The sequence below is a fragment of the Elephas maximus genome, chromosome 1, assembly GCF_024166365.1.
Source record: "Elephas maximus indicus isolate mEleMax1 chromosome 1, mEleMax1 primary haplotype, whole genome shotgun sequence".
Taxonomy (NCBI): Eukaryota; Metazoa; Chordata; class Mammalia; order Proboscidea; family Elephantidae; genus Elephas; species Elephas maximus.
In genome coordinates, this window is record NC_064819.1 from 196,302,959 (window position 1) to 196,328,803 (window position 25,845).

Sequence of the window (25,845 nt, forward strand, 5' to 3'; positions counted from 1 at the left end):
CCTTGGAAACCCTATGGGGCAGTTCTACTCTGTTGTGTAAGGTGGCTATGAGTCAGAATCGACTCCATGATAACAGGTTTTTTTTTTTTTGATATCCTAAAAACACTTCCAAAACATATTTTAAGTTGAAAAATGCTAGTTTCAGACCAATATTATAGAATAGCATTTAAAAAAAATCTGTAGATCTTTTCATCTACAGATGGACACATAAAAATATATATGCCTCTATGATCATAAATAAGTCAGCAAAGATATTCTCATTTTAAGTAAATAGATAAAATTTTATTCCTACACTTTAGATTGGTGATTTGTTTTATAAAATCTGAACCAAAAAGCCTACATACTTTTCAGACAAGAATATGTTTCTTTAATGGTGGTTAATTCTAAAATTATAAGTTATAAATATTCTACCAAAATGAAAATGGAAGAACAGATCTTGGTAGAGTTGTAGAAACTCCATGAGATGGATGATTTCTCAAGTTTTAAGGCAGATGTAGTCCATGTCTATCTCTATCCCAAACCTGCTCTGCACAATGTTTACTGTATACAGTTTTCATGTCTTTCCTCCCACAATCCTCTCTTTGGAGTCCAATATCTGGCCTAGTGCATGACAGAGAATAAACACACAATATATTCTGAATGGATGACCAAATTCCCAGTGTTTAGCAGCTGTTGGGATAGTTGCACAACCTTAAGCAATGGACAAGCTCAGATGTATTCAAGGACGACTGTTTTTCACCATACTTAATCATAAATGAAAAAATCTCGCAACAATAAAGTACTTGCTACTATTAACACTTCTGAGGAGTGCTGTGCTAGGGTAGACAAGAGAAAAAGCCCGAATTAGGTGAGGCGAGGTTTTACAGATTTGTTTTGGCCTTTTAATTTTCTTTCTATTACAATTTTCTTATTTGTTTTAGCCTCTAGACTACTCTTTGACTACCAACAATGAAGCCACATATGTTTCAGGCTTTGTCCCCTAATACTTGAATTTGTCGGAAAATTATTAACTAAGGCAATACAACGAAGCTTTTTTAAAAGAGTTAGATCCAAGATGATGGTTATCAGGGTGAAGAGATGGAAGTGCTATTAATACTGTGAAGCTACCTGAAAAGCATAGCACAGTTGGGTTTAGATCCAGATAGAACAGCATCAAATGCGCCAGGAAAGCAGAAAGTGTAAAAGAATTGGGTGGTTTCCTCAAACTAAGTCCAAGACTGGCATTTTAAGAGGCAACAATGCAAAAATGCAAAGCCAGGTGTAAATAACAGCTGTAGCTAGCAATTAAAATACAATCTTTCTGAATTTACAATATGGAAGAAGACCTGCACACACAAACAACAGTCAGGAGAAGTAGCACTGCCTTAAAGAAAATCTGTATGTTTACTGAAGGGTCCTTTGTTTGAGTCCTTTGTTGCAGTCACTGGGTGAATCCATCCCGTTGAAGGTCTTCCTCTTTTTTGCTGACCCTCTACTTTACCAAGCATGATGTTTACCACCAGGGATACAAAAAATTCGATGAGGATCACTGTATCCCTCTGTCATCATATCTGTCAATACATCATTTTCTGCATTTCTTTGATATAGAATTTCTATATAAACAAGCAGAAAAAAACTTTTTTTTTTTTAACTTGTGAATTCGGCAGGGGCTTCTGAATAAACAAGAGGAAATATAAGAAGTGAAACAACATTCTAAATTTTGAAGCTCACTCAGGATCTGCATCGAAAACAGGAGGTGATGGAACTACTTAGAGGTTTGGATAACCTCTGTTTTTAAAATGAAAACACACAAAACTATATAAGTACTCAAGTATGCGATGTTTTTTTATAGCCTGTTTTCACAAAATCTGAGAAGTTTCATTTTAAATTAAATCAGAATTTCTTCATGATTTTTTATCAGTGTAATAGTGGATACACAATGTATTTGAGAAAAGCGATCACAAAAAATACTTCACTTATCTAAAATAGTCTTAAACACATAAAACAAACGAGAAAAATGTATGATTTATTATCTATTCCTCCTAGCCTCAATCATACACGGTGGTCATTAGTCATTCAAGAAAGACACAATTAACTTTCTACACTACTGTCATTTATTAAATCAGAGAGTTAATCTTTAAAGTAATCCAGATTTCATTAAAAATGGAATAGAATTAATAATTTCAGGTACTACACTGATGGATGGTAAAGAATATTTTATTTGTTATGAAGCAATAATCATGAACTAATGCTCTCTAACAATCTGCAAACGTGTTTCAATGAGGCCAAACTGGATTTTAATCTTTTTTCCCTACAATAGGATAAATATAAAAAAAAGAGGCAGAGCTCATATCACCATGATATTGCAACAAAATTAATGTAATCCTATTGATTCAGAAATTTACTCTAAAGACCTGTTTTTAATTGTTAAGAATAAAAATATATAAACTTCTCTGCAATTTAGTATTTGCCTTCCTCAAAATTAAAGTATTAAAATAGGGAATCTGTACTGCCACTAAATTATAATAATAATAATAATCATAATAGGCTTTGGAAAGAATGTACCTGCAACACTTCTCATTGCTTACAAGTTTTGCTTTTCACATAGCTGCAGAACTCAGTTCAGCTCGGTTTCTGCCATTATATAACAAGGTTCCCCTTAACTACAGTTTCCATGGCTATGTCCCTCACTTCCTTCCGAGCCTCCACCAAACAAAGCTTTTGATATTCATATTTTTATCAACAGTTTGTTTATGATGATTTAGACAGTCAAACTCTAAGATGATACAGGTTTTTTCTACTCTTCTTCTCCCTTCCTTCTGAGTTGTCCCCGGTAGCGTCTTTCACACCCATATTAGCACCTTTCACACCCATATTTCTATTTTCTCTACAGGCAGTTTAGGTTACTTTTTATCATGCTCCACTAGGTTTTTTTTTTTCCTCAAAATTTTCCAGACTTTACCCACTGTCCAATTCCACAGTCATTTCTACATTCTTAGGTACTAGTTACAGCAGCACTCCAATTCCAGGTGCCAAAATCTTTTATAGCATTCTATTGCTACTGTAACAAATTAGCGCATATTTAGTGGGTTAAAAACGACACAAGTTTCCTTCCTTCAGTTCTAGAGGTCAGAAGTCCAAAATGAGTCTTAAAGGGTGAAAATCAAGGTGATGTCAGGGCTGCATTCCTTCTGGAGGCTCCAGGGGAGAGAATCTGTTTACCTGCTTTTTCCATATTCTAGAGGCTGCCTATGTTGCTTGACTGGGATCCCCTTCTTCCTTCTTCAGAGTGCATCACTCCAGCCTCTGTTTCCATCACAACAACCTCTTCTTTGCCTTTTCACACCCCTTCTCTGACTCTGGTTTGCCAAAAGTCCTCTTCAATGACCCTTGTGGTTACATTGAGTCCACCAGGATAATCCGGGATAGTCTCCTCATCTCAAAATCGTTAATCACGTCTGCAAAGTCTCTTTTGCCTTATAAAATAACATATTCACAGGGCCCAGAGATTAGAAAACGGGCATCGTTGAGGGATCATTATTCAGCAGACTCAGAGCCTCAAATCAAGAATTACTCCTATTATAAGTCACAAATTTATTTAATGCAATATAATTCTCTAGAAATGTTAACTGGCTCAGTTTTGAATGACAGATCTAAAAAGGGATAATGTAGAGGGATAACCCTAATCCAAGAGTTTTGCCATGTCAGATAATGTTGTTTCTGACTCCTGCTCATAAATGTCTATGGAAATATGAGTAATGGAGTAATCTGAGTCTCATTCACTTAAGGCAATATTTGTAGAATTAAAGACTCTTAGCTTCTGATATTATGTGAATCAAATTCTAAATAATAAAATTCCTCCTGATAACAAATGGCATGTTTGGTTTGATGTTATCAGAATACTTTACCAAATAAAAAATCTCTGGATTGTTCTTTAAACACTTTAAAGAAATGATTAACATTGTAGACCTCAAGTAATCACATTGTCCTGATTGACATGAAATGAGGACCGAATATATATTAGTATTCAAACTGGCGACTCTAGATAGGCAGTGTGGAATAAGTATGATATATTTTTAAAAAGTACACTTTCTAGTCTGTATTCCCTCAGAAAATCAAACCATCAATGAACAGCAGTTCATGAACAGCCATAAAATGAGGGCAGTGACTAAAATCAGAGGTTCCAAACTTTTTTGCATAAAACTATTTTATAAAAGAAATCCTAAATGGAATATAGGTTTTTTTTTTTAAATATAAGTTTATAAGTTCAGATTTACTTATTACTACTTCCATTACTTATTATAAAGTCATTCAGTGGAAACATAAGAAATGTTCAGAGGCAAACTTGGAAGCAGGGGTTATGGCGGCAGCTGTAACATTATAGAAATCTGTTTATTTTAATATTTCCTTTTGATTGTACATTATCCATACATGTAATCACAAATGATACTCTCATTTTAGTACCTTACTTTGCAATTTCTAATTAAAGAGAAATAGAAGGAAATGTTTTATTTTTATATCACCTCAGAAATAAACTTTATGACAAAATTTGACATTTTTTCCTACTAGTCTATGTATAATAGATTTGTGTATATATTCATGGTTTTTGTTAATAGTAGTTTATTCTACAATAGCAATTTTATAAAAGTAAAATAAATGTTCTTGAAATCCCTAAAATGCCTGCCAAATAAATAGGAAAATCTTTGGAATATATAATCTTTAAGTTACTTTTGAGTTTGAAAATTCTGATTCTAGTTTCCAAAGACAAAACTGACTTTTCTACTATATAAAATATTACATTTTCAGTCCTTATTCTGTACAAATAATACTGAAATGACTCATGGATTTCAATTTCACCTTTCTTAGATTTCAAAGATCATAATTTTCTACATCACACAACCAAATGAAATGGCAACATCATCCACTTAGTTGTCCAAGCCAAGACTTTGTCAGCCTTAATTTTTCTCTTTCCCTCATATATTACATTTAACTTATGATTAAGTCCTATGCATTTATCTCTAAAAATATTAAATATGTGCATTTCCCACTCATTTCTACTGCCATTGTATTTGTTCTACCACCAATGTTGCATGTACGACTGCCATATTCTTATAAGTAGCATGCAATCTTTTAACACAATTTGATGATATTACAATCTATTCTCCATAGAGCATACACAGTAATCCTTAAAAAACACATATGAAATCGTATGACTCTCTCTTTAAATACTCCCGTGGGTCTATTTTGCACTTAAAATGCAAACTCCTTAGCATGGTTTACAAGGCCATCAAGATCAGAACCTGCCTACCTCTCTATATTCATCTCCAATGACTCTCTGCCTTTCTCAATAGATTCCATCTACATCAGTCTCCTCCCCTTTCTTCAAACACCCAAAAGTTTGTTCCTACTTCAATGTCTTTGCATTTGATGTTTTTTCTCTTTGGAAGGCTCTGCTGGCAATTTATATATAAACCCACTGCCGACCTTTGGTTAGCAGCCCAATGCTTAACCACTGCACCACCAGGGCTCCAATTTACTTATGAAAGGCCCATTTTTTCATTTAAGTTTCATCTCAGATATCATCTCAGAGATAGTTTCTTTGAAATTCTATCAATTAGCTTTACTTCCAAAAGTCCCTCAAAATCACATCATCTTGCTTTGTTCTTCATTGAGTGTACCAAAATTTGAAAACTATAAACCACTACCCACTGCTGTTGAATAATCTATATATAGTTTTCAGTTATATTGAAAACTATATATAGGTTATTTAATTTATACTTATATATTTTCTGCCTCCCCAGCTAAAATATAAGCTCCTTGAGAGTATTCATCATTCTAGTTCTGTAACCTACAATCATGCCTGGTACAAAGGTGGTGCTCAAAAAAGTTTTGTTGAATAAATGAATGAATTTGTTGGAGAAACTCTCATCTCACTTGTTAGTTGTAACCTTTCTACTTTTGTATATGCCATTCACATAGTTAAAAATTCAACTGACTTAAGACAGAGATGGGAATTGGTCACTTCTCAGAAATTTTCATAAGTAACTGTTGCTGAGCTTTTTTTTGAAAACTTCCCAAAACTTTAGTAGAATACATATAATAATAAAAAAAAAAACCTATGTATATTACATACATAATTTTAATTGTATTTCTGGTAGTCTGTAATTTTTCTCAGGTTTTATTATATTTATGTTATTAGACCATAAGCTTCTCAAAGTCAAGGATTCCTATACCACTTGCTTCCTCTATGTACAATAATGATGATATTTTCTCCAGGGGAAGGGTAAAAATTTAACTATTATTTTAAGTTACTCTTATTATAAAGAAGAAAGATGAAAATTAACATAATAAATGGTGAAATAAGAATGTAAGCAAACCCTTTCTTTCTACATTTTGTATGTTCTAAGAGTGTAGTGTAGTGTAGTTTATATCTGGGGGAAGCTAGAGTTGTCTGGAATACTAAGATGGCAAATATTTATTCATATTTCTTTTTTTTTCTGTAGAAGATAAATACTTTATATTGTTTCTCAATTACATCAACAAAATGGAAATGTAATAGAAAAAAGAAACCTAATATATCCCTAAGGCACTGAAAAGTAGCATAATTTTGGAAAACAAAAATATTAATTAGTCCATCCATCCCAAAGAGATGGGCTGCATTTTCATTAAATATGTGGCATTGACTTAACAAATATAAGCAGGCTGGCATCCCTAACCTCATAAGCCTTACAGCCATTCAGACAGCTCTTCATTCTAAGAAACTTCTGACTAATAAGTTGGCTAATCATTGGTCTTCAAACCCATTTTGGAAATATATTTTTATTCTACTCTAGTTCTTAAAAAGTAAAAATTTATTTCAGTGTTTCAAACAGAATGAAAAAAAAAAAATCTATTCACTGTTCCTTATTTAGTAACTTCCTCTACATGAAGAGGTCTTTGACAAGGCAATAGGAAATATTAGTGCCTATCAAAGGTTTTTTTTTTTTTTTTTTTTAATCAAAGGTTAGTTTCAAGTCATGAACCACTGATTTAAGCTTTATTAAAATTGCACTTGTTCCTGGCTTGGTTTTGCTTATATGTGCTTTCATTTCCCTCAGGCTGTATCTTTTACTGTGTTAGTAATACACTTTTCTGCTACTTCCTCCTTTCTGAGTTCAAGAAAAATGAAATCTCAAATAAGATTAATTTTTGAAAACCAGTACATAGATCCAAAAGGCAGGAAGAATGATGCACACTTGTTTCCTTGCAAGAAAAAAGACAGCTTAGAAATTCAGAGGAAAAAAAAAAAAAGTTATTTTCAATGATTACATATTTTTCAGAAGGGCTGGTAGCTTCCTCAAAGCAATTCCTTCTTAAGGTCAAAGAAAAGTCACACCCCTGTCCAAAGATTCTGAATGGCCAGACTAAACTACCATAGTGAGTAGTAATCAGTTGATCATAGTTTCCATCAGCTTGAAAAAGTGGTATAAAAGAAGGAACCTGAAAATTTCTTCCTGACACTTGCGTATTTTGTTCAACATGTAGCTGGCTAATATAAAACAAGTATCTTACTACAGTTTAAGAAATTAATGTTTGTAGATCCTGACACCCGTTATATATATATATATATATATATATATATATATATATATATATACACACACATTTATAAATATACAGATTTACATGTTGAACAAAATACGAAAGTGTCAGGAAGAAATTTTCATGTTCCTTTAAACCACTTTTTCAAGGTGTTGGCAAAGAATATTGAATATACCATGGACTGCCAAAAGAACGAACAAATCTGTCTTAGAAGAAGTACAACCAGAATGCTCCTTAGAAGCAAGGACAGCGAGACTGTGTCTTACATACTTTGGACATGTTGTCAGGAGGGATCAGGCGCTAGAGAAGGACATCATGCTTGGCAGAGTACAGGGTCAGTGGAAAAGAGGAAGACCCTCAACGAGGTGGATCGACACAGTGGCTGCAGTGATGAGCTCAAGCATAACAACGATTTTAAGGATGGCTCAGGACCCGGGAGTGTTTTGCTCTGTTGTGCACAGGGTTACTATGAGTCGGAACTGACTGGACGGCACCTAACAACAACAACAACATATATACATACACATATATATTATTCACTTATTTTCTTTAGGCTTCACCCTTGCCTTTAAGGCACCCTCCACTTTAGTTGTACTCTGTAAGGGGTCCCCACCGCCGTTGAGTCAATTTCAACTCATAGTGATCCTACAGGACAGAGTAGAACTGCCCCATAGAGTTTCCAAGGAGCACCTGGTGGATTCTAACTGTTGACCTTTTGGTTGGCAGCCTTAGCACTTAACCACTACACCACCTTTAAGTGCTATGGCTGCTAACCAAAAGATCGGCAGTTTGAGTCCACCAGGAGCTCCTTGGAAACTCTGTGGGGCAGTTCTACTCTGTCATATAAGGTTGCTATGAGTCGGAATCGACTCGACAGCAGTGGGTCTGTAAGTGATAAAGTGCAGGGATGCAATTTCAGAGATGAGATCGCTGAGTTTTTCTCAAGTTCAAATTCACCAGTAGAAGATATGATGAGGATGAGTTCAGTCAAATAGCTTCCACACACATGGCACGACCAAATGGAGCTTCCATGGTTTTCCTGTAACTTCTTGACAGATTAAGTGTTCTTTTCCTTCTTGGGTTTTTTATTTTTGAATGTCTGTCACTTAAAAAGACATTTTCATCCATCTGCGCGCTCAAAGAAAAGGGCACCAATGAAAGGTTTCAAAAAAGCAGTAAGAGACAAAATTAAGTTTATGAAGAAAACGCTTAAAAAAAAAAAAACAGTAATTAGGAATAAACAACAAAGAAGGGAAGGGAGAATAAAGGAAGAAACTAAGATGCATTAGTCTTTGTATGTTTTACCAGGTATTTTGGATAAAATATTCCTTACACACTTATGCTTTTGGGTCAGGTTCTTAACATAGGAATGCACGTTTAAATTGCCTGCTAGGATTGAAGTCAAGATTTTTTGGAGAGTGGGAAAGGACCTATATCATCATTGTCCAGCATAAGTAATATTCTGAATAAATAATGACCTGAGTTAGAGCATTCCTAGGGTAAGAATAATGGCACAGGCTCACCCCCAGCATTCCCCAGCCTCCTACCCCAACTGCTTTATTTTTCTCCAGAGAGTTTATTACCATCGCCAACTCATGGCGACCCTGCTTGTGTCAGAGCAGAACTGTGTTCCATATGGTTTTCAATGATTGCTTTTTTGAACGTAGATCGCCAAGCCTTTTTTCTGAGGTGCCTCTTGGCCTTTTGATTAGGGGCACATTAACCCTTTGCACCACCCAGGGACTCCATCTGGTATATAATAGCCATCAAATAAATATTTGCTAAATGAATGACTGGAATGCTGATGTACAAATGAAATAGAAATAAGTCAAAGAATACCTAACCGGAAGGCAAACAACAGTCTCCATGAAAACAAATTACTTATAAATGGCATTCTGGAATAAAATCTATTCATGATTCGGAAGTTAAGTGTTCATAAGGGTAATATAAAATATAGCCATATTTCATTTGCTTTCATCTTAAATGTCATGTTCAAATAAGTTTACACATATTTCAAATGTTTTGTTTTCTATCAAATTTGATAATTTTTATCAATGGAAAGGTCTCATTTCTTTTTTTTTTAAATGGACTGATTTAACCAACAAAGAAACCTCCACCAAAATAAATGTTAAGTACCCAGTTTTCTTCTAAAAACACAGAAATTCATATATGAAGGAGAAATTAGGCACAACCAAAATAGTTTCAGAATGTAAGCTATTTACATAAACAGATTATAATACTTTCAATTTCACATACTATTGCTTTTGTTTCTTAGCCATATTCAATATCTTGATTTCTTATTAATACTTGCTCATTTTACTTTCAGAACAATTTTACGTAATTGAGCACATGGGTCTACAAATGATTACATATTGAGAAAATTTTAAATAACATGAAATGCTATATATTATTAAGCGAGATATAATAAAATTTCCATTTAAATGCATGCTTTCTTAGCTTAATATGAACAAAGCATATTTCCACAGAAGTAGTTTTGGAAATCCTATGAATAAATTTTATTATAATAGATATAGTATTTGCATGAATCAGTATATTTAAATCGAACAATAAAAGTGTTGCTCATTGAAATAATTTCCTTGAGAAGAAAATTAAGTTGTCACAATATCACACTATGAGTTGTTGCACTATCGCACAAGATTTTTAGCAGCTGATATGCAAATTGTTTTGTGTTTATGTGTGGGTGTGTGTACTAAATTAGGGCACTGTTACAAATTGTATGCAAAAAGATAGGGACCAAACCAGCATGAAACAATCTGAAACACAGTATTTTTTTTCAGTGGTGGTTAGAAAGACCTGGGCCTAGAAAGAATAGAGAACTGGGGGTGTGTAAACTGCACGGGGCTGCCACCTCCATACACACATGACCTTCCAGTGTTGTCTCTTGTTTTTTATGTAACACAAACATCATTTATGAGACTTATTGTCCTTTTCAAAGATACAGTAGACTAAATTCCTTTTCATATGTTTATAACACTTCCGGTTTGGGATATGTTATTTTATAAATGACTTTCATTACTTCCAGTATCACTTTGATAAGGAAAGGCCACCCTGAGATCTATCTTCACAGCAACTTGTTTCCCAAATAAGAGTAAGAGAGCAACAATGTTATCTGTACTGCACTGGACATAACTCCCAGAACACCTCTTTACTTCTCTAATAATTTATATTTGTATTGATATTTATTCCAGACATTGTGATGTTGATTATTTAATTCATATATTTAAAAATATTCAAATCAATGTCTGTATATGCTTTACATGCTGGCTGCCAGCAGGTATAAGTTCCCAGAAGGCAGAAACAGATTATCTAGTACACTGGAAAATTTTTAGAACAGTTCTCACATGTCAAAAAATTTTCAAGATGATCATATTATTCAAATATGTCTTGTTAATTGTTCTTGGCTTTTAAATTCCTTAATATTACCCACAAAAGATTTTTAAGCCTTTTTTTAAAAGAATATTTTCTGGTCTCTTGTTGCCCTTCTGATACTTTTAGTACAGGGCTCATCTAATTTGACTCCTCCCCTCAAATTTTTCTGTTGGTGTCACTTGTCCTTTTGTCTTATGCCACAGATTCAACTATTCCCTGCTTATTAAAATATGGATTTCTCCATTTGTTTAATTCTATCACTATTTACTTCTGAGAATATATTCTCTCTTATATATCTTCAATAATTTGGCTCTATTGGTATCTTTCCTCTGATCAACAAACATGCTCAAGTTTCTACCACAGTCACTGTATCTTTTTTAACTTAAAAAAAAAACTAATAATCTTTGTCCCATCAGTGATAAATTTCTGGAATGAAGCAAATCCTTGAGATATTGCTTCTAACTACTATCTTCATGCCCAGCTGTTCTATTGAATATTCCCTTCCCAAACTCAACCATGTTGTTGTTGTTAGGTGCTGTCAAGTCCATTCTGACTCATAGCAACCCTATGTACAACAGAACAAAACACTGCCTAGCCCTTCGCCATCCTCACAATTGTTGTTATGCTTGAGCCCATTGTTGCAGCCACTGTATCAATTCATTTTGTTGAGGGTCTTCCTCTTTTTTGCTGACCCTCTACTTTACTGGCACTGGGGTGGGGCTACTTTACCGAGCATGATGTCCTTCTCCAGGGACTGATCCCTCCTGATAACAGGTCCAAAGTATGTGAAACATAGTCTTACCATCCTTGCTTCCAAGGAGCATTTTGGTTGTACTTCTTCTAAGACAGATTTGTTCATTCTTTTGGCAGTCCATGATATATTCAATATTCTTCATTACCACCAGAATACAAAGCTGTCAATTCTTCAGTCTTCCTTACTCATTGTCCAGCTTTTGAATGCATATGAAGCGACTGAAAACACCATGGCTTGGGTCAGGGACACCTTAGCCTTCAAAGTGACAACTTTGCTTTTCAACACTTTAAAGAGGTCTTTTGCAGCAGATGTGCTCAATGCAATGCGTCTTTTAATTTCTTGACTGCTGCTTCCATGGGTGTTGATTGTGGATCCAAATAAAATCACTTTTTAAAAATGTCATTCCTTCTGTGAAACATTTCATAACATGGAGGAACCTGGAAGGCATTATGCTGAGTGAAATCAGTCAGAGGCAAAAGGACAAATATTGTATAAGACCACTATTATAAGATCTTGAGAAATAGTATAAACTGAGAAGAACACATACTTTTGTGGTTACGAGGGGGGAAGGGAGGGAGGGTGGGAGAGGGTTTTTTATTGATTAATTAGTAGATAAGAACTGCTTTAGGTGAAGGGAAGGACAACACTCAATACATGGAAGGTCAGATCAATTGGACTGGACCAAAAGCAAAGAAGTTTCTGGGATAAAATGAATGCTTCAAAGGTCAGCGGAGCAAGGGCGGGGGTTTGGGAACCATGGTTTAAGGGGACTTCTAAGTCAATTGGCAAAATAATTCTATTATGAAAACATTCTGCATCCCACTTTGAAATGTGGCATCTGGGGTCTTAAATGCTAACAAGCGGCCATCTAAGATGCATCAATTGGTCTCAACCTACCTGGAGCAAAGGAGAATGAAGAACACCAATGTCACATGACAACTAAGAGCCCAAGAGACAGAAAGGGCCATATGAACCAGAGACCTACATCATCCTGAGACCAGAAGAACCAGTTGGTGCCCGGCCACAATCGATGACTGCCCTGACAGGGAGCACAATAGAGAACCCCTGAGGGAGCAGGAGATCAGTGGGATGCAGACCCCAAATTCTCATAAAAAGACCATACTTAATGGTCTGACTGAGACTAGAGGAATCCCGGCAGGCATGGTCCCCAAACCTTCTGTTGGCACAGAACAGGAACCATTCCCGAAGACAACTCATTAGACATGAAAGGGACTGGACAGTGGGTAGGAGAGAGATGCTGATGAAGAGTGAGCTAATTATATCAGGTGGACACTTGAGACTGTGTTGGCATCTCCTGTCTGGAGGGGGGATGGGAGGATAGAGAGAATTGGAAGCTGGCAAAATTGTCATGAAAGGAGAGACTGGAAGGGCTGACTCATTAGGGGGAGAGCAAGTGGGAGTATGGAGTAAGATGTATATAAACTTGTACGTGACAGACTGACTTGATTTGTAAACGTTCACTTGAAGCTCAATAAAAGTTAATAAAAAAAAAATGTCATTCTTGGATTCTTATCTTTTCTGTCTCTGATTGACACCCAATCGTCCTAGTAGGGCCAGGTCAGGCAGAAGTTCAACATCACATTCAACACTTTAGCTTCCTTGCTCCCAGAAACCTCCAAGGCATGTAAATTCTTTCTCCATTATGTTTCCACATCCATCTTTGCATTCCCTATTAAAAGCTCTAATCTCCTCTTACTTGTTTTAGTGTAACAGTTTTTAAACATTCTTTTTTAAAAATCACAAACTTACAGAAAATTTGAAAATACAGTACACAGGTTTTTTTTTTTTTTCCCACTTAACCATGTGAGAGTAAGTTGCTGATCTGATGCCTCCATCATCTAGAACACTTTAGGGTGCATTTCCTACAAATAAGAACACTTTCCTCTACAATGCAAAACAACCATCAAAATTGGGAAAATTACTCTGATATATTACTACCATCTAAAAAACTCAGGATCCATTCAAGTTTTGTAAACTGGCCTAATCATGTCCTTTATATCAAAATTATCGAATTCAGAGTCATGTGTCATATTTAGTCATCTCGTCTCTTTGGTCTCCTTCAGCCTTCCCTTCAATTTTATGACCTTAATGTTTCTGAAGATTACAGGCGAGAAATGTTGTAGAATGTTTATAATTTGGATTTGTCTGATCTTTCCTCATGGTTAGATTAAGGTTATGTATCTTTGGCAGGAATATCACAAAAGTGATGCCGTGCTCTTCTCCTTGCACTCTTGTGGTGCTGTTCACTTTGATCACTTGATTAAAGTATCTGCCAGGCTTTTCCTCTTTGCAATTAATGAGTTCTTGTGGGGAGATACTTTGAAACCATGTAAACATCCTGTTTCTAATCTCTTTTTTATTTATATTTATTTATATCTGGAAAGACTCATGGCTTCCTATTTTATCCAGTGTTATAACCCATTACTATCATTATTTATTCTAACGCTCAAATTGATTTCTATTCAGTCCATGGAGGTCTGTCAGTGGACTGAGCTACGGGAACATACACACACAATTTCATCTATGTTTATTTTCTATACCTATCTCTTTATATATGTGAGAACCATGAAATCACATCAATACTTCCAATTCCAATCCAACAATTCGGGGTTCATTCTAGTTTTCTCCCTTTCCATATTTGTACCCCCTTCTCTGACTTCGAGAAACCTTGCTATCATTTTCCTTAATTCATTTATGTATCTGATCAGTCTTCTGGTAGGTATTCTCTGCTGTCACCTCCTTCCCTGTGTAGCTGCCCTCCTCATCAGACTCAGACTTAGGCACCCTGCACCTGGCAGCTCTCTGTGTGGAAGTCCTTCTAGTCTGATTAGACTCTGACACCGTGCATGGACCATCCTCCTGGTGAAAACCTTCCTTATCCCACTTGACTCTGATTCCCCAATGTCAAGCTCCTCACCTTGCTTGAGCTCTGACTTCTCACAGCAGGATGTGCCATCCCCTGCCCCTGTGTCGATGGCTTTCTGGAACTGCTCAGTCTCGCCTATGCCAGGCTGCTCAGGCTCTGACAAGGTACGCTGAGCCCCATGGCTGCTTCTCCATTCCTACTGGCATGAATGTCTAACTTGCTCTCCTCCACTCCAATGGTTTTAGGAGATTTATTCAGAAAATGAAGGAAGCTAAGTATAAAATCCAAAAACCCAGTGCTGTTGAGTTGATTCCGACTCATACTGACCCTATAGGACAGAGTAGAACTGCCCCATAGAGTTTCCAAGGAGCACCTGGCAGATTCGAACTGCTGACCTTTTGGTTAGCAGCTATAGCACTTAACCACTACGCCACCAGGGTTTCCGAAGGGAAGTATGGTGGTTAATTTGATGTGTCTACTTAGCTAGGGTATGGGGCCCAGTTGTTTCGTAAAATAATAGTCTAGATGCTGTTATGAAAGGATACATGTGATTAAATCAGTTACCCTTTAGCAAAGTAGATTACCCTTCATGATGTGGGTGGGCCTCAACCAATCAGTTGAAGGCTTTAAGAACAAAAATGGAGTTTTCCATAGGGAGTATTCTGTCTCCAGACTATAAACAAACATCTTCCCAGAACTCCACTCTTCCCATTGCCTGAACTACAGATTTTGGGACACAAGACTGTAGGAATGCCTTCCCCAGCACCTGATCTATGAATTTTGGGACACAAGACTGACAGAATCTCTAGTGTATTGCATGAGCTACAGATTTTGGACTTACCAATCCCCACAATCATGTGAGCCAATTCCTTAAAATTAATCTGTGTGTGTGTATATATATATATATTTACTGCATCAATCTAACATGTTGTTATCATTGTTAGGTGCCGTTGAGTTGGTATCGACTCATAGTGACCGTATGCACACAGAATGAAACACTGCCCAGTCCTGCGTCATCCTCACAATTGTTGTCCTGCTTGAACCCATTGTTGCAGCAACTATGTTAATCCATCTCGTTGAGGGTCTTCCTCTTTTTTGCTGACCCTCTACTTTATCAAGCATGATGTCCTTCTCCAGGGACTGATCTACCCTGACAACTAGTCCAAATATGTGAGATGTAGTCTCACCATCCTTGCTTCTAAAGAGCATTCTGGTTGTACTTCTTCCAAGAGAGATTTGGTTGTTCTTTTGGCAGTATGTAGTATATTCAGTATTCTTTGCCTGACAATTCAAAGGTGTCAATTCTGCTTTGGTTTTCCTTATTTATTTTACAGCTTTTGCATGCATATGAGGCGACTGAAAACACCATGGCTTGGGTCAGGTGCACCTTAGTCCTCAAGGTGACATCTTTGCTTTTCTACACTTTAAATAGGCCTTTTCCAGCTGATTTGCCCAATGCAATGTGTCTTTTTGGTTTCTTGACTGCTGCTTTTGTGGCTGTTGATTGTGGATCCAAGTCAGATGAAATCCTTGACAACCTCAGTCTTCTCTCCGTTTTTCATGATGTTGCTTGTTGGTCCAGTTGTGAAGATTTTTGTTTTCTTTATGTTGAGGTGTAATCCATACTGAAGGCTGTGGTCTTTGATCTTCATCAGTAAGTGCTTCAAATCAATCTAACATATATGCTGTTAAATGATTTCCCCCGCGAGATACTACATACAGCTGTGATTAAGCCACTTCCCTCTTCAAAAGCTTTCAGTGATTTGCTGTTAAATTCATAAATGCAATTTGAAATGAAGGCCCTATAAAATGTGACCATAAACCTTCTAGCTTTTCCCCTTCTGAATCCATATTAAGGAGGGTTAGTAATTGTAATTCTTTAGATATATAGTATACTTTTAAGTCCTGTAGCTTTTGTTTTACCTGATTACTTGTAATGTGAATTGCCTTCCCTTTCATATCTAACTTTCAAAATAATATCTATCTTTAAATGTGCAGTTTAAATATTACTTCCTTCATAAAATCCTTCTCTTAGTTTCTCAAACACAAGTACTTATGTTTAATATTAATGATGACAATACTAGCAACAATAGTTTTAATAGCTGCCATTTATTGGAAATGTCTCCCTTATGAGGTACTTTACTAGCAAGTTCATATGTATTATTTCTGGTTCTTACATTAATTCTGAAAATTAATGGTTTTCAAACCCATTTTCATTTTATATACAAGAAAATTTAAGCACAGAGAGGTTAGGTAACTTGCTAAAGGCCTAATAGCTAGTAAATAGCAGAGGGAGGGCTTAAATCTACAACTTTCTGAATGCCAGGCTAATGTTCTTTGCATTGGGATAAAATCTTTGCTCATTCCACTTGTTCCCAGCAACCTTGCCTTCTTTTGGACACAGCACATTTTGCATCCTATTTTATTTAAATTTCACGTATAACTTAAAAGGGACAAAGCTCCAAGAGGGCAAGTATATCTATTCAATTTCACATTCCTACCACCATGGAAACATACCCATGAAGGACATTCAGCAGGAAGTGGAAAGAATAACCATGTACTGAGAGAGTCAGGAAGCTTGGCTTGTAATACTGGCTTTGCCACAAGCCACAGGCTATGAAATGACATTTTAAGTAGATATTTAACTCCCCTGAAATGATGTTTCCATATTTGTAAAGGACGCTGGTTAGACTGTTTGACTTTTATAACCTCTATCCAAACTTATCCAAACTATTCAAAAATGGCTGCAGCAGTATATCAACAGGGAACTTCCAGAAATTCAGGCTGGTTTCAGAAGAAGACGTGGAACCAAGGATATCATTGCTGATGTCAGATGGTTCCTGGCTGAAAGCAGAGAATACCAGAAGGATGTTTACCTGTGTTTTACTGACCATGCAAAGGCATTCGACTGTGTGGATCATAACAAACTATGGATAACACTGTGAAGAATGGGAATTCCAGAACACTTAATTGTGCTCACGAGGAACCTTTGCATAGACCAAGAGGCAGTTGTTCGGACAGAACAAGGGGATACTGATTGGTTTAAAGTCAGGAAAGGTGTGAGTCAGGGTTGTATTCTTTCACCATACCTATTCAATCTGTATGCTGAACAAATAATCGGAGAAGCTGGACTATATGAAGAAGAATGGGGCATCAGGATTGGAGGAATACTCATTAACAATCTGCGTTATGCAGATGACACAACCTTGCTTGCTGAAAGTGAAGAGGACTTGAAGCACTTACTAATGAAGATCAAAGACCACAGCCTTCAGTATGGATTACACCTCAACATAAAGAAAACAAAAACCCTCACAACTGGACCAATGAGCAACATCATGATAAAAGGAGAAAAGATTGAAGCTGTCAAGGATTTCCTTTTACTTGGATCCACAGTCAACAGCCATGGAAGCAGCAGTCAGGAAATCAAAAGACGCATTGCATTGGGTAAATCTGCTGCAAAGGACCTCTTCAAAGTGTTGAAGAGCAAAGATGTCACCCTGAAGACTAAGGTGCCCCTGACCCAAGCCGTGGTATTTTCAATCACATCATATGCATGTGAAAGCTGGACAATGAATAAGGAAGACCGAAGGAGAGTTGACGCCTTTGAATTGTGGTGTTGGTGAAGAATATTGAATATACCATGGACTGCCAAAAGAACGAACAAATCTGTCTTGGAAGAAGTGCGGCCAGAATGCTCCTTAGAGGCAAGGATGGCGGGACTGCGTCTTACATACTTTGGACATGTTGTCAGGACGGATGAGTCCCTGGAGAAGGGCATCATGCTTGGCAGAGTACAGGGCCAGCGGAAAAGAGGAAGACCCTCAACAGGATGGATTGACACAGTGGCTGCAGCAGTGAGCTCATGCATAATGATTGTAAGGATGCCTCGGGACCGGGCAGTGTTTCGTTCTGTTGTGCATAGGGTCGCTATGAGTTGGAACCGACTCGACGGCACCTAACAACAACAACAATCCAAACTAAATCCTTGACTCACTTGATTTTAATGAGTAATTAAATAAATAACTTTAAAATAAAAAGTAATAAAAAATCCTCTCACATATACTTTCTTCTTTCCATATATTTGGGAATATATGGTTTTACGGCACTTTCAGTTTTAAGAAACTATTCCATTAAAACATCTAAATCGATCATCATCCTCAGTGTAGAAAAGTTACATAGTTTTTGGTTGTTTTTTTTTTTATGTCAAAAGCCAATAGAATCCATCTCCACACCACTCATAAGCACTCATAAAAGGATGAGGAAAAAAAAAAAATATGTTAAGACAATAACAAAAAATGAAAAGGAATATTTTAATCTAAAAATGACCTACAACTAACACATACAAAGAAAGTGTTCCTATAATATTTAGCTTCAACTTTATAATTCATAATGGCTTGAATCTTAAATAACAGGTTGTTTTTGCAAGGCGCTGTCAAGTTGATTCTGACTCACAGTCACCCTATAAGGCAGAGTGGAACTGCCCCACAGGGTTTCCAAGGCTGTAATCTTTATGAAAGCAGACTGCCATGTCTTTCTGCCATGGAGCGGCTGGTGGGTTTGAACTACTAACCTTTTGGTTAGCAGCTGAGTGCTTAACCACGGTGCCACTAGGGCTCTTTAAGTAATGGGTAGGGAGTTGGATATACATATTTTTTCTATCAGGTTCTAACCATTCATGTACTTAGGATCACAAAATCCTTTACCAGTGTGTTCTTGTACTTTTATTTTTCCCCGTCTCATCCTCGTTTTCTCAAGACTCTTTGCATTTGAGATAATTGTTGCCTAAACATTTTCCCCACTGCTTATTGTATTTCTAAACTCCTGCTGGCTCCTTTACTATCAATGTTCTTCACTCAGGAGATATGCCTTTATTCTATAATAAATTTTGAGGTAAGGTGGCAAGATGAATGTGCATGTCTTTTCCTTTTCTTAGATTGGTGCTCATTTTATTGTAGTTTTTACTGAGCATAATATAACAATTTTTGGAATGACCTACAGATACCTCTATTAGGCTTCTTCTTTCTTTTCCCCTACTTTCTATTGTTTTCCAGATTTGATTCTGCACATTGCTAATATGGGCAAAGAGTATTTAATGAAATGGGACTAAGGCCAGGTTTTTACCGATATGTAGAATGTCCCCAAGGTCTACTCTTTGAATACTACCTTAATCTTCTGTGCAATGCTCTTTCTACTTACCACCACAATTCTCAAGGTATATATTATCATTTATTTTCATTCTTCAGTCTTTATTTTCCTTTTGTTCCACACCTAACATATGTCCTCAAACATTTAATCTTGCCTATTCCACAGAGGCCATCAGGTTTGTGCAAGCCTGAATTACACTTGTGTAAGATGTAAAAAGATGGTGAAAATGTGAACAGGTAATGGAAAAACATAATTGTTTCATAATTCCGTAAAAACACCAGAAAACCAAACTCGATGCCATCCAATTGATTCTAACTCCTAACAACCCTATAAGACAGAGTAGAATTGCCCCATAGGGTTTCCAAGGAGCAATGGATTCGAACTGTTGACATTTTGTTTAGGAGCCAAATGCTTAACAACTATGCCACCAGGGCTCCAAGCTCATAATTCCATAGGGACTAATAAGTACAATGAATCAGAGTATAATCAGGCAAATGTCTAAATGAGCTATTAATTCTTAGAAAGTTCTCAAAAGTGTTTTCAACAAATTCTTTCAGAACTATTTTAAATCCCTAAATAGTCTCATATTCTTTAACGACAGAAGGCTCAGGGAAGAGGTAGCCTTCTGGCCACTGTATCTTATACTTCCCCTTGAAGGTGCCCTCATGTCCTGTCCGAGTCAATAGGACCATGTCATTTTGACTATTAAATATGTCTCCAGAATGTATCTGCCTTAAAAGGGACATTTCTGAAAATATATTCATGATGTTTGATAATGCCCTACCAGAAAACTTTTTATTTTCATACTGAGAAATTTCATACTGAAGCTGACCAAACTTACATGGCGTTAGCTTAAAATGGTGTCAGGCAATAACCTCATGTTACCTGAATAAGTGTGGTTTTGCCTATGTGGAAAAATGCTAATTGTCCAGAGGAGGAATCTCATTAGATCTGGATAGCAACATTAAAAAAAAAAAATGCCCCTTTTGTTTTTGCCAAACCACATACATCGTAAAAGTTTGGGTTTTTTTTTTTGCATATATATTTCTTTCACAACTGCATAACAAAAATTATGTCCTTCTGAAGTAAGATGCAAAAAGATTATAATAATTGTAATAGTGATAAAAATAGCAGCTAACCCTTCTGTAGTACTTACGACATGATAGGCACTATTCAGGCAATTTAGATATATAATTTTTTTTTAATCTTCAGAATAATAGTAAAGGAGTTGTCTCATGGATTGAATTCTGTCCCCTCAAAATATATGACAACCTGGCTAGGCATGATTCCCAGTACTGTGTGACTGCCCACCATTTTGTCACCTGATGTGATTTTCCCATGTTGTAAATCTTACCTTTATGATGTTAATGGAGTAGGATTAGAGGCAGTTATGTTAATGAGGCAGGACACAATCTACAAGATTAGGTTGTGTCTTAAGGCAATCTCTCTTGAGATATAAAAGAGACAAGGGAGCAAAGAGACAGTGGGGATTTCAAACCACCAAAAAACAAGAGCCAGGAGAATAGCATGCCCTTTGGACTTGGGTTCCCTGCACTGAGAAGCTCTTAGCTTAGGGGTTGACTGATGACAAGGACCTTCCCCCAGAGTCCACAGAGAGAGAAACCCTACCCCTGGAGATGGCATCCTGAATTCGGACTTCTCGCCTCCTGTGCTATGAGAGAATAAATTTCTCTTTGTTAAAGTTGTCTACTTGTGGTATTTCTGTTATAGCAGCACTAGTTAACTAAGATAGGTAGGAACATGATTTTTCTATTTTGGGGATGAAGGATTAAATTATAAAATGCCAAAGAACTAGTAAGGAATAGAGTCAGTACTTGAACCCAGACAGCCTGGGGCCAGAGCCCTTACTCTTACTCACTACCCCACACTGCCAACCCTAGAGGCAGAAGTACACAGGACTATATTGTTAAACAACAAATAACTACCACAGATAGACTCTTTCTTCCTACCTCTGAGATTCTGGCTAACTTTTTATGTCACATAGTAAGATCAATTTCCATGATCTCAATCTTCCTGTAGTCTAAATAAATATTGTATTTGTCATTGTAATTTTACTTGTATTGAGACAGGAACAAAATGGCACTTGAACTACTCGTGGTAAAGCAAATAAATAATTGAATTAGAATATTATTTACAGCTATCTTTACTCAGTTATAGAAATATGGCAAGACAATATCTAAAGACTCTCTGGGAGGCTAACGTGAGATCCTTTTACATTTCTGGGTCTATTTTAAACACAGAAAAGCATAGCTGATATGCACCTAAATGTCTTCTGTCATTATCTTCTAAAAATTTCAATTCTTAACTCCTGGTCCATGAGCTAAAATTTTAAAATAAAATGAATACTTTTACATTATATGTATTTCCATATATTTTCTTTTTCCCTCCTTTAAGACACTTTAGTTTGTTTTCTTTAACTATCATGAGAAATTTTCATATTTGAATTGAAAAGTGTACTTTCCTGTGAAGCCTCTTTATTCCTTCTCACGGGTCAAAGGAAAACAATCTTTCTTTATTGCTGTTACAAATCAAGAGTTAAATACAAATGCTTAATCGAGCAGATTGATGATTAGATGGAGAAAAATGATGGAAGGAAAGATGCCAGCACAAACAGAATATGCCCTTTCATTTTTAGTCCCAACAAATTGAGTGTTGCTCATGAATGTGGGTCTAACGTTAACTCTGGCAGCAAATCACTAGAGAATCAACCCTTTGAGGAGGGCCACGTCAGCATGCAGGAAGATTCTTCTTGCTTCTCTTGCTAGAATACATCAAGTAGCTTTCTCTCTCTTTTCAGTGCAATAAAATAACTCTTACACGATGGATTATAAGGACAGCAGATACAAGAGACTCTTCCCCCACTCTGAGCACTAGAACTCATTTAAAGATGAAAATGTTTTTTCTTCTCAAAGAAACTAGAAAACTAAACCACAATATGCAGCGTCAGTAGGGATTGCCCTGGTCATTAGCCACCTCAGATCTAATTTCTTGACATCAGTTGAATTAATGGAAAAAAACAAACAAACAAAAAAAGCAAGCCATCTTTAATCAAACTGCCCTACTGATGGATATGGCCCAGTCTCTATGCCTATACTGTTATACATGCATGAGCTACCTTGATTCTTTTTATGTTTTTGTCTACCGCAGAGAGCAACAGAGGTTATTAAATAAGCAACTTAGCTATTTTGAGCTGATACTGTTGAGGTTTTCCTAATACGTTGGCTGATCAGCAGCACAAGACTTTTCAAACTCTAAATGGCTGAAGTAAGCCCTTCTAAGGTTTCCTAAATCCTTCCTATTCTCATAACAAGATTCCTCCAGTTTAGCACCCAAGTGAGGCTGAGGACTTGGCTGGCAGTGTAACTGGTCCCTACTGCAAATACTCTGTAATAGAAATGCCACATTTAATTAGCCCTGAAGCAGGGAACAAAGCTCTTTCATCTTAGAAAGGGGGAAATGAGTTAAAAAAAAAAAAAGCAGCAGCAGCAGCAGCAGCAAACATCCTACCTTTTGTAGCAATTCGTACACACTGGGTTTTAGTTTCCTGTTGGAGTAAAAATGAAAGAAAATAGTCAGTGCACAGACAATGTGCCCTGTTTCATGAACTATATTATGAGGATCAATCTGAGGTTATAAAATAGGATTATAAGGAATAGAATTCTGGCACTGAAAAACTTTAAAAAGTTTATATATATATATATATATGCTCTCAGGGAAATTAAAAAAAAAAAATTCTAAAATAAGACCTTTTAAAAAAATTTCCAGTCTTTTTTAAGATGCAGGTACCTGTTTTAACCTTGTAATGAAAAAGGCTCTTGTGTCTGGAACAAAGAGTACAGCATTATACTTGCATTTACTGGACTTTTTGAACTCTCAGAAAGAAACTGTGTTTGCAAAGCTAACACAAATCAGGCGCAAAAATAAATATCATTTTCACTTCATATCTGTAGACTCAGACCACACCTGAATTTTGCATGCTTTCACTTGGATCCTAGCATGACTAAAGAGCTAAATGATAGTACATGTACTTAGAAAGCTCATCAACAAGTTGTAGCATACTTGCACTTAAATTTATCTATTATTATTCATATTTTTTATTTATTTAACTGTTAGGAGGAAAACATTTCTCATTATAAATAATTTTCCTTCTCTTGCCAGGCAGATGGGGTGGAGGCAGCAGAAGCAGATGAAGGAAAGGGCAGGAATTATTTCAAATCTTATTCTTTTCTTACTTTTTTTTTTTTTTTTAATGTTCTGGCGTGACAGTAGAGGGTGGAAAATGTGTTGACACTGGCTACTTCTAGGCCCACACCTCACTCCTCCAGGACTTGGTTCATTTAATGTTTATCTTTAAATTTGAAAAGATGCCAAAGCCCATGCGCAAAACAGAGGCTATTTGTTGCCAAGATGCATTTATAATTCCATCTTGAGTAGTTTTATGCGTTGACAAGCCAAAAAAGTTTATAAATTTCTCTAAAGCATTTATTATTTTAAAATTAGACACAATAAAGCATTGAAGAGGAGGTTAGTAATTAAAAAATAAAACTTTGCACTTCTGTTACTTAATTGTGACCTGAGGACTTCACAGCAAACTGTAAGAGACAATTCCACATTCCAGTAATGCCCAAAGAGACTGTGATTTCCTAAAAGCAATTGCTGTTGACTACATCGGCATTATCAGCCTCTGCTGATGGGAGCCACGTTAATTTTAAAACTCTTTGCCAAGGTAACTGTGAAATACATTGTTGCTATTTGGTACTTTGATTATACCACAGTGTAGATATATTAGCAATTAGAAGAGAAAATTTATATCAAAGTGTTTAAATGGTGCCAGAGACATTAATTAACACTCCTCTCATACCACAGACCAAGTAACAAAAGTTAATTTGGAATCTCTCACCTCTCTAAAGATAAAAACCAAACACTATATTTTCTATCCCTATGCTGCTTTGTTTTTGGAACAAAATAATAATTCTGTAGTCTTCTGCCCAGTTGTACCAGTGGTATAGGATGATGTCTATGTGGGAAGTGGGCGCCTGACTCACCTCTAGACTCCCAGTTATACAGAAATAAGCTAGAAGAAAAGAAAAGTGTCTTCAACCATGTGCACTGTCTGGCTTTTCTAAGTATATCTTAGAAGATGCTTTGCCACTTTTCATTGATATACAATGTGAGCTAACCATATAGGTAAGCAGAATGATAAAAGCTTTATTTCAAAAGCAGTCCAAAAGCCAATCAAATGCCCAGTGTTCTCATGGCCTCTACAGAAATGCAAATGGTTGTCATGAATATCTTCTAATTAAATTATTGCAAGATATAATATGACTGATGCAAGTAATACCACATTATTTCACATCATCTGTCAGGTTCCCACCTTAGGGACTTAATTACTCAAATCCAGTGATTTCCTACATAGTTATTGTTCTGTGCTGTTGAGTGGATTCCAGCTCATAGCGACCTTATACAACAGAGCAGAATTGCCCCATAGGGTTTCCAAGGCTGTAATCTTTATGGGAACAGACTGCCACCTCTTTCTCCTGTGCAGCGCCTGGTGGGTTCGAACCGTTGACCTTTTGTTTAGCAGCCGAGTGCTTAACCACTGTGCCACAAGGGCTCCTTTCTTATATAGTTACAAGTGTTAAAAATGTCATTCTTGAATTGGATTTTAAATTGTAGAAGTTTCTATCCTCAACATTTTTTCCCCTATCACTCTGTAAAAAATAAAAATAAGCAAATAAATAAGTTTAAGGAAAGAAAATTTCTCAAGGAAAACAGCATGGGGCATAAAAGACCAGGTTGTTTCCCCACATATGGAACCACTGGTTAGCTTCTAACTTCCTGTTGTGTTTTCCTCTTCAATATTCATTTGGAATCAGCAGCAGTGTTCAAAAACAGCTGTGTCCAAAATGGGAAAAGGAGGGGCAACCAGGCAAACGGAAAGCCGGCTTCTCTAACGGCACAGCATCCAGCCACCTTCAGGCAGCCTTCTGTTTAGATTCTGTCAGATGTGCCAGAGAGCCCTATTACTTTGTAATCAGAGGACTGTTACTCATTATTTACTATTTGGCTTGTACTCCTGAAAAGTTTA

General features: G+C 36.4%; 1 protein-coding gene across 5 annotated transcripts in view; it reads right to left on the reverse strand.

Annotated features, from left to right (window-relative positions):
- Positions 1 to 25,845, reverse strand: part of PTPRK (protein tyrosine phosphatase receptor type K) — a 694,658-nt gene that overhangs the window by 93,273 nt on the left and 575,540 nt on the right. For all 5 annotated transcript variants that reach the window (XM_049901316.1, XM_049901385.1, XM_049901556.1 and 2 more), the window contains exon 13: positions 23,265 to 23,301. In XM_049901316.1, coding sequence (XP_049757273.1) covers positions 23,265 to 23,301 — 37 coding nt within the window. The remainder of the gene's footprint in view (positions 1 to 23,264; positions 23,302 to 25,845) is intronic.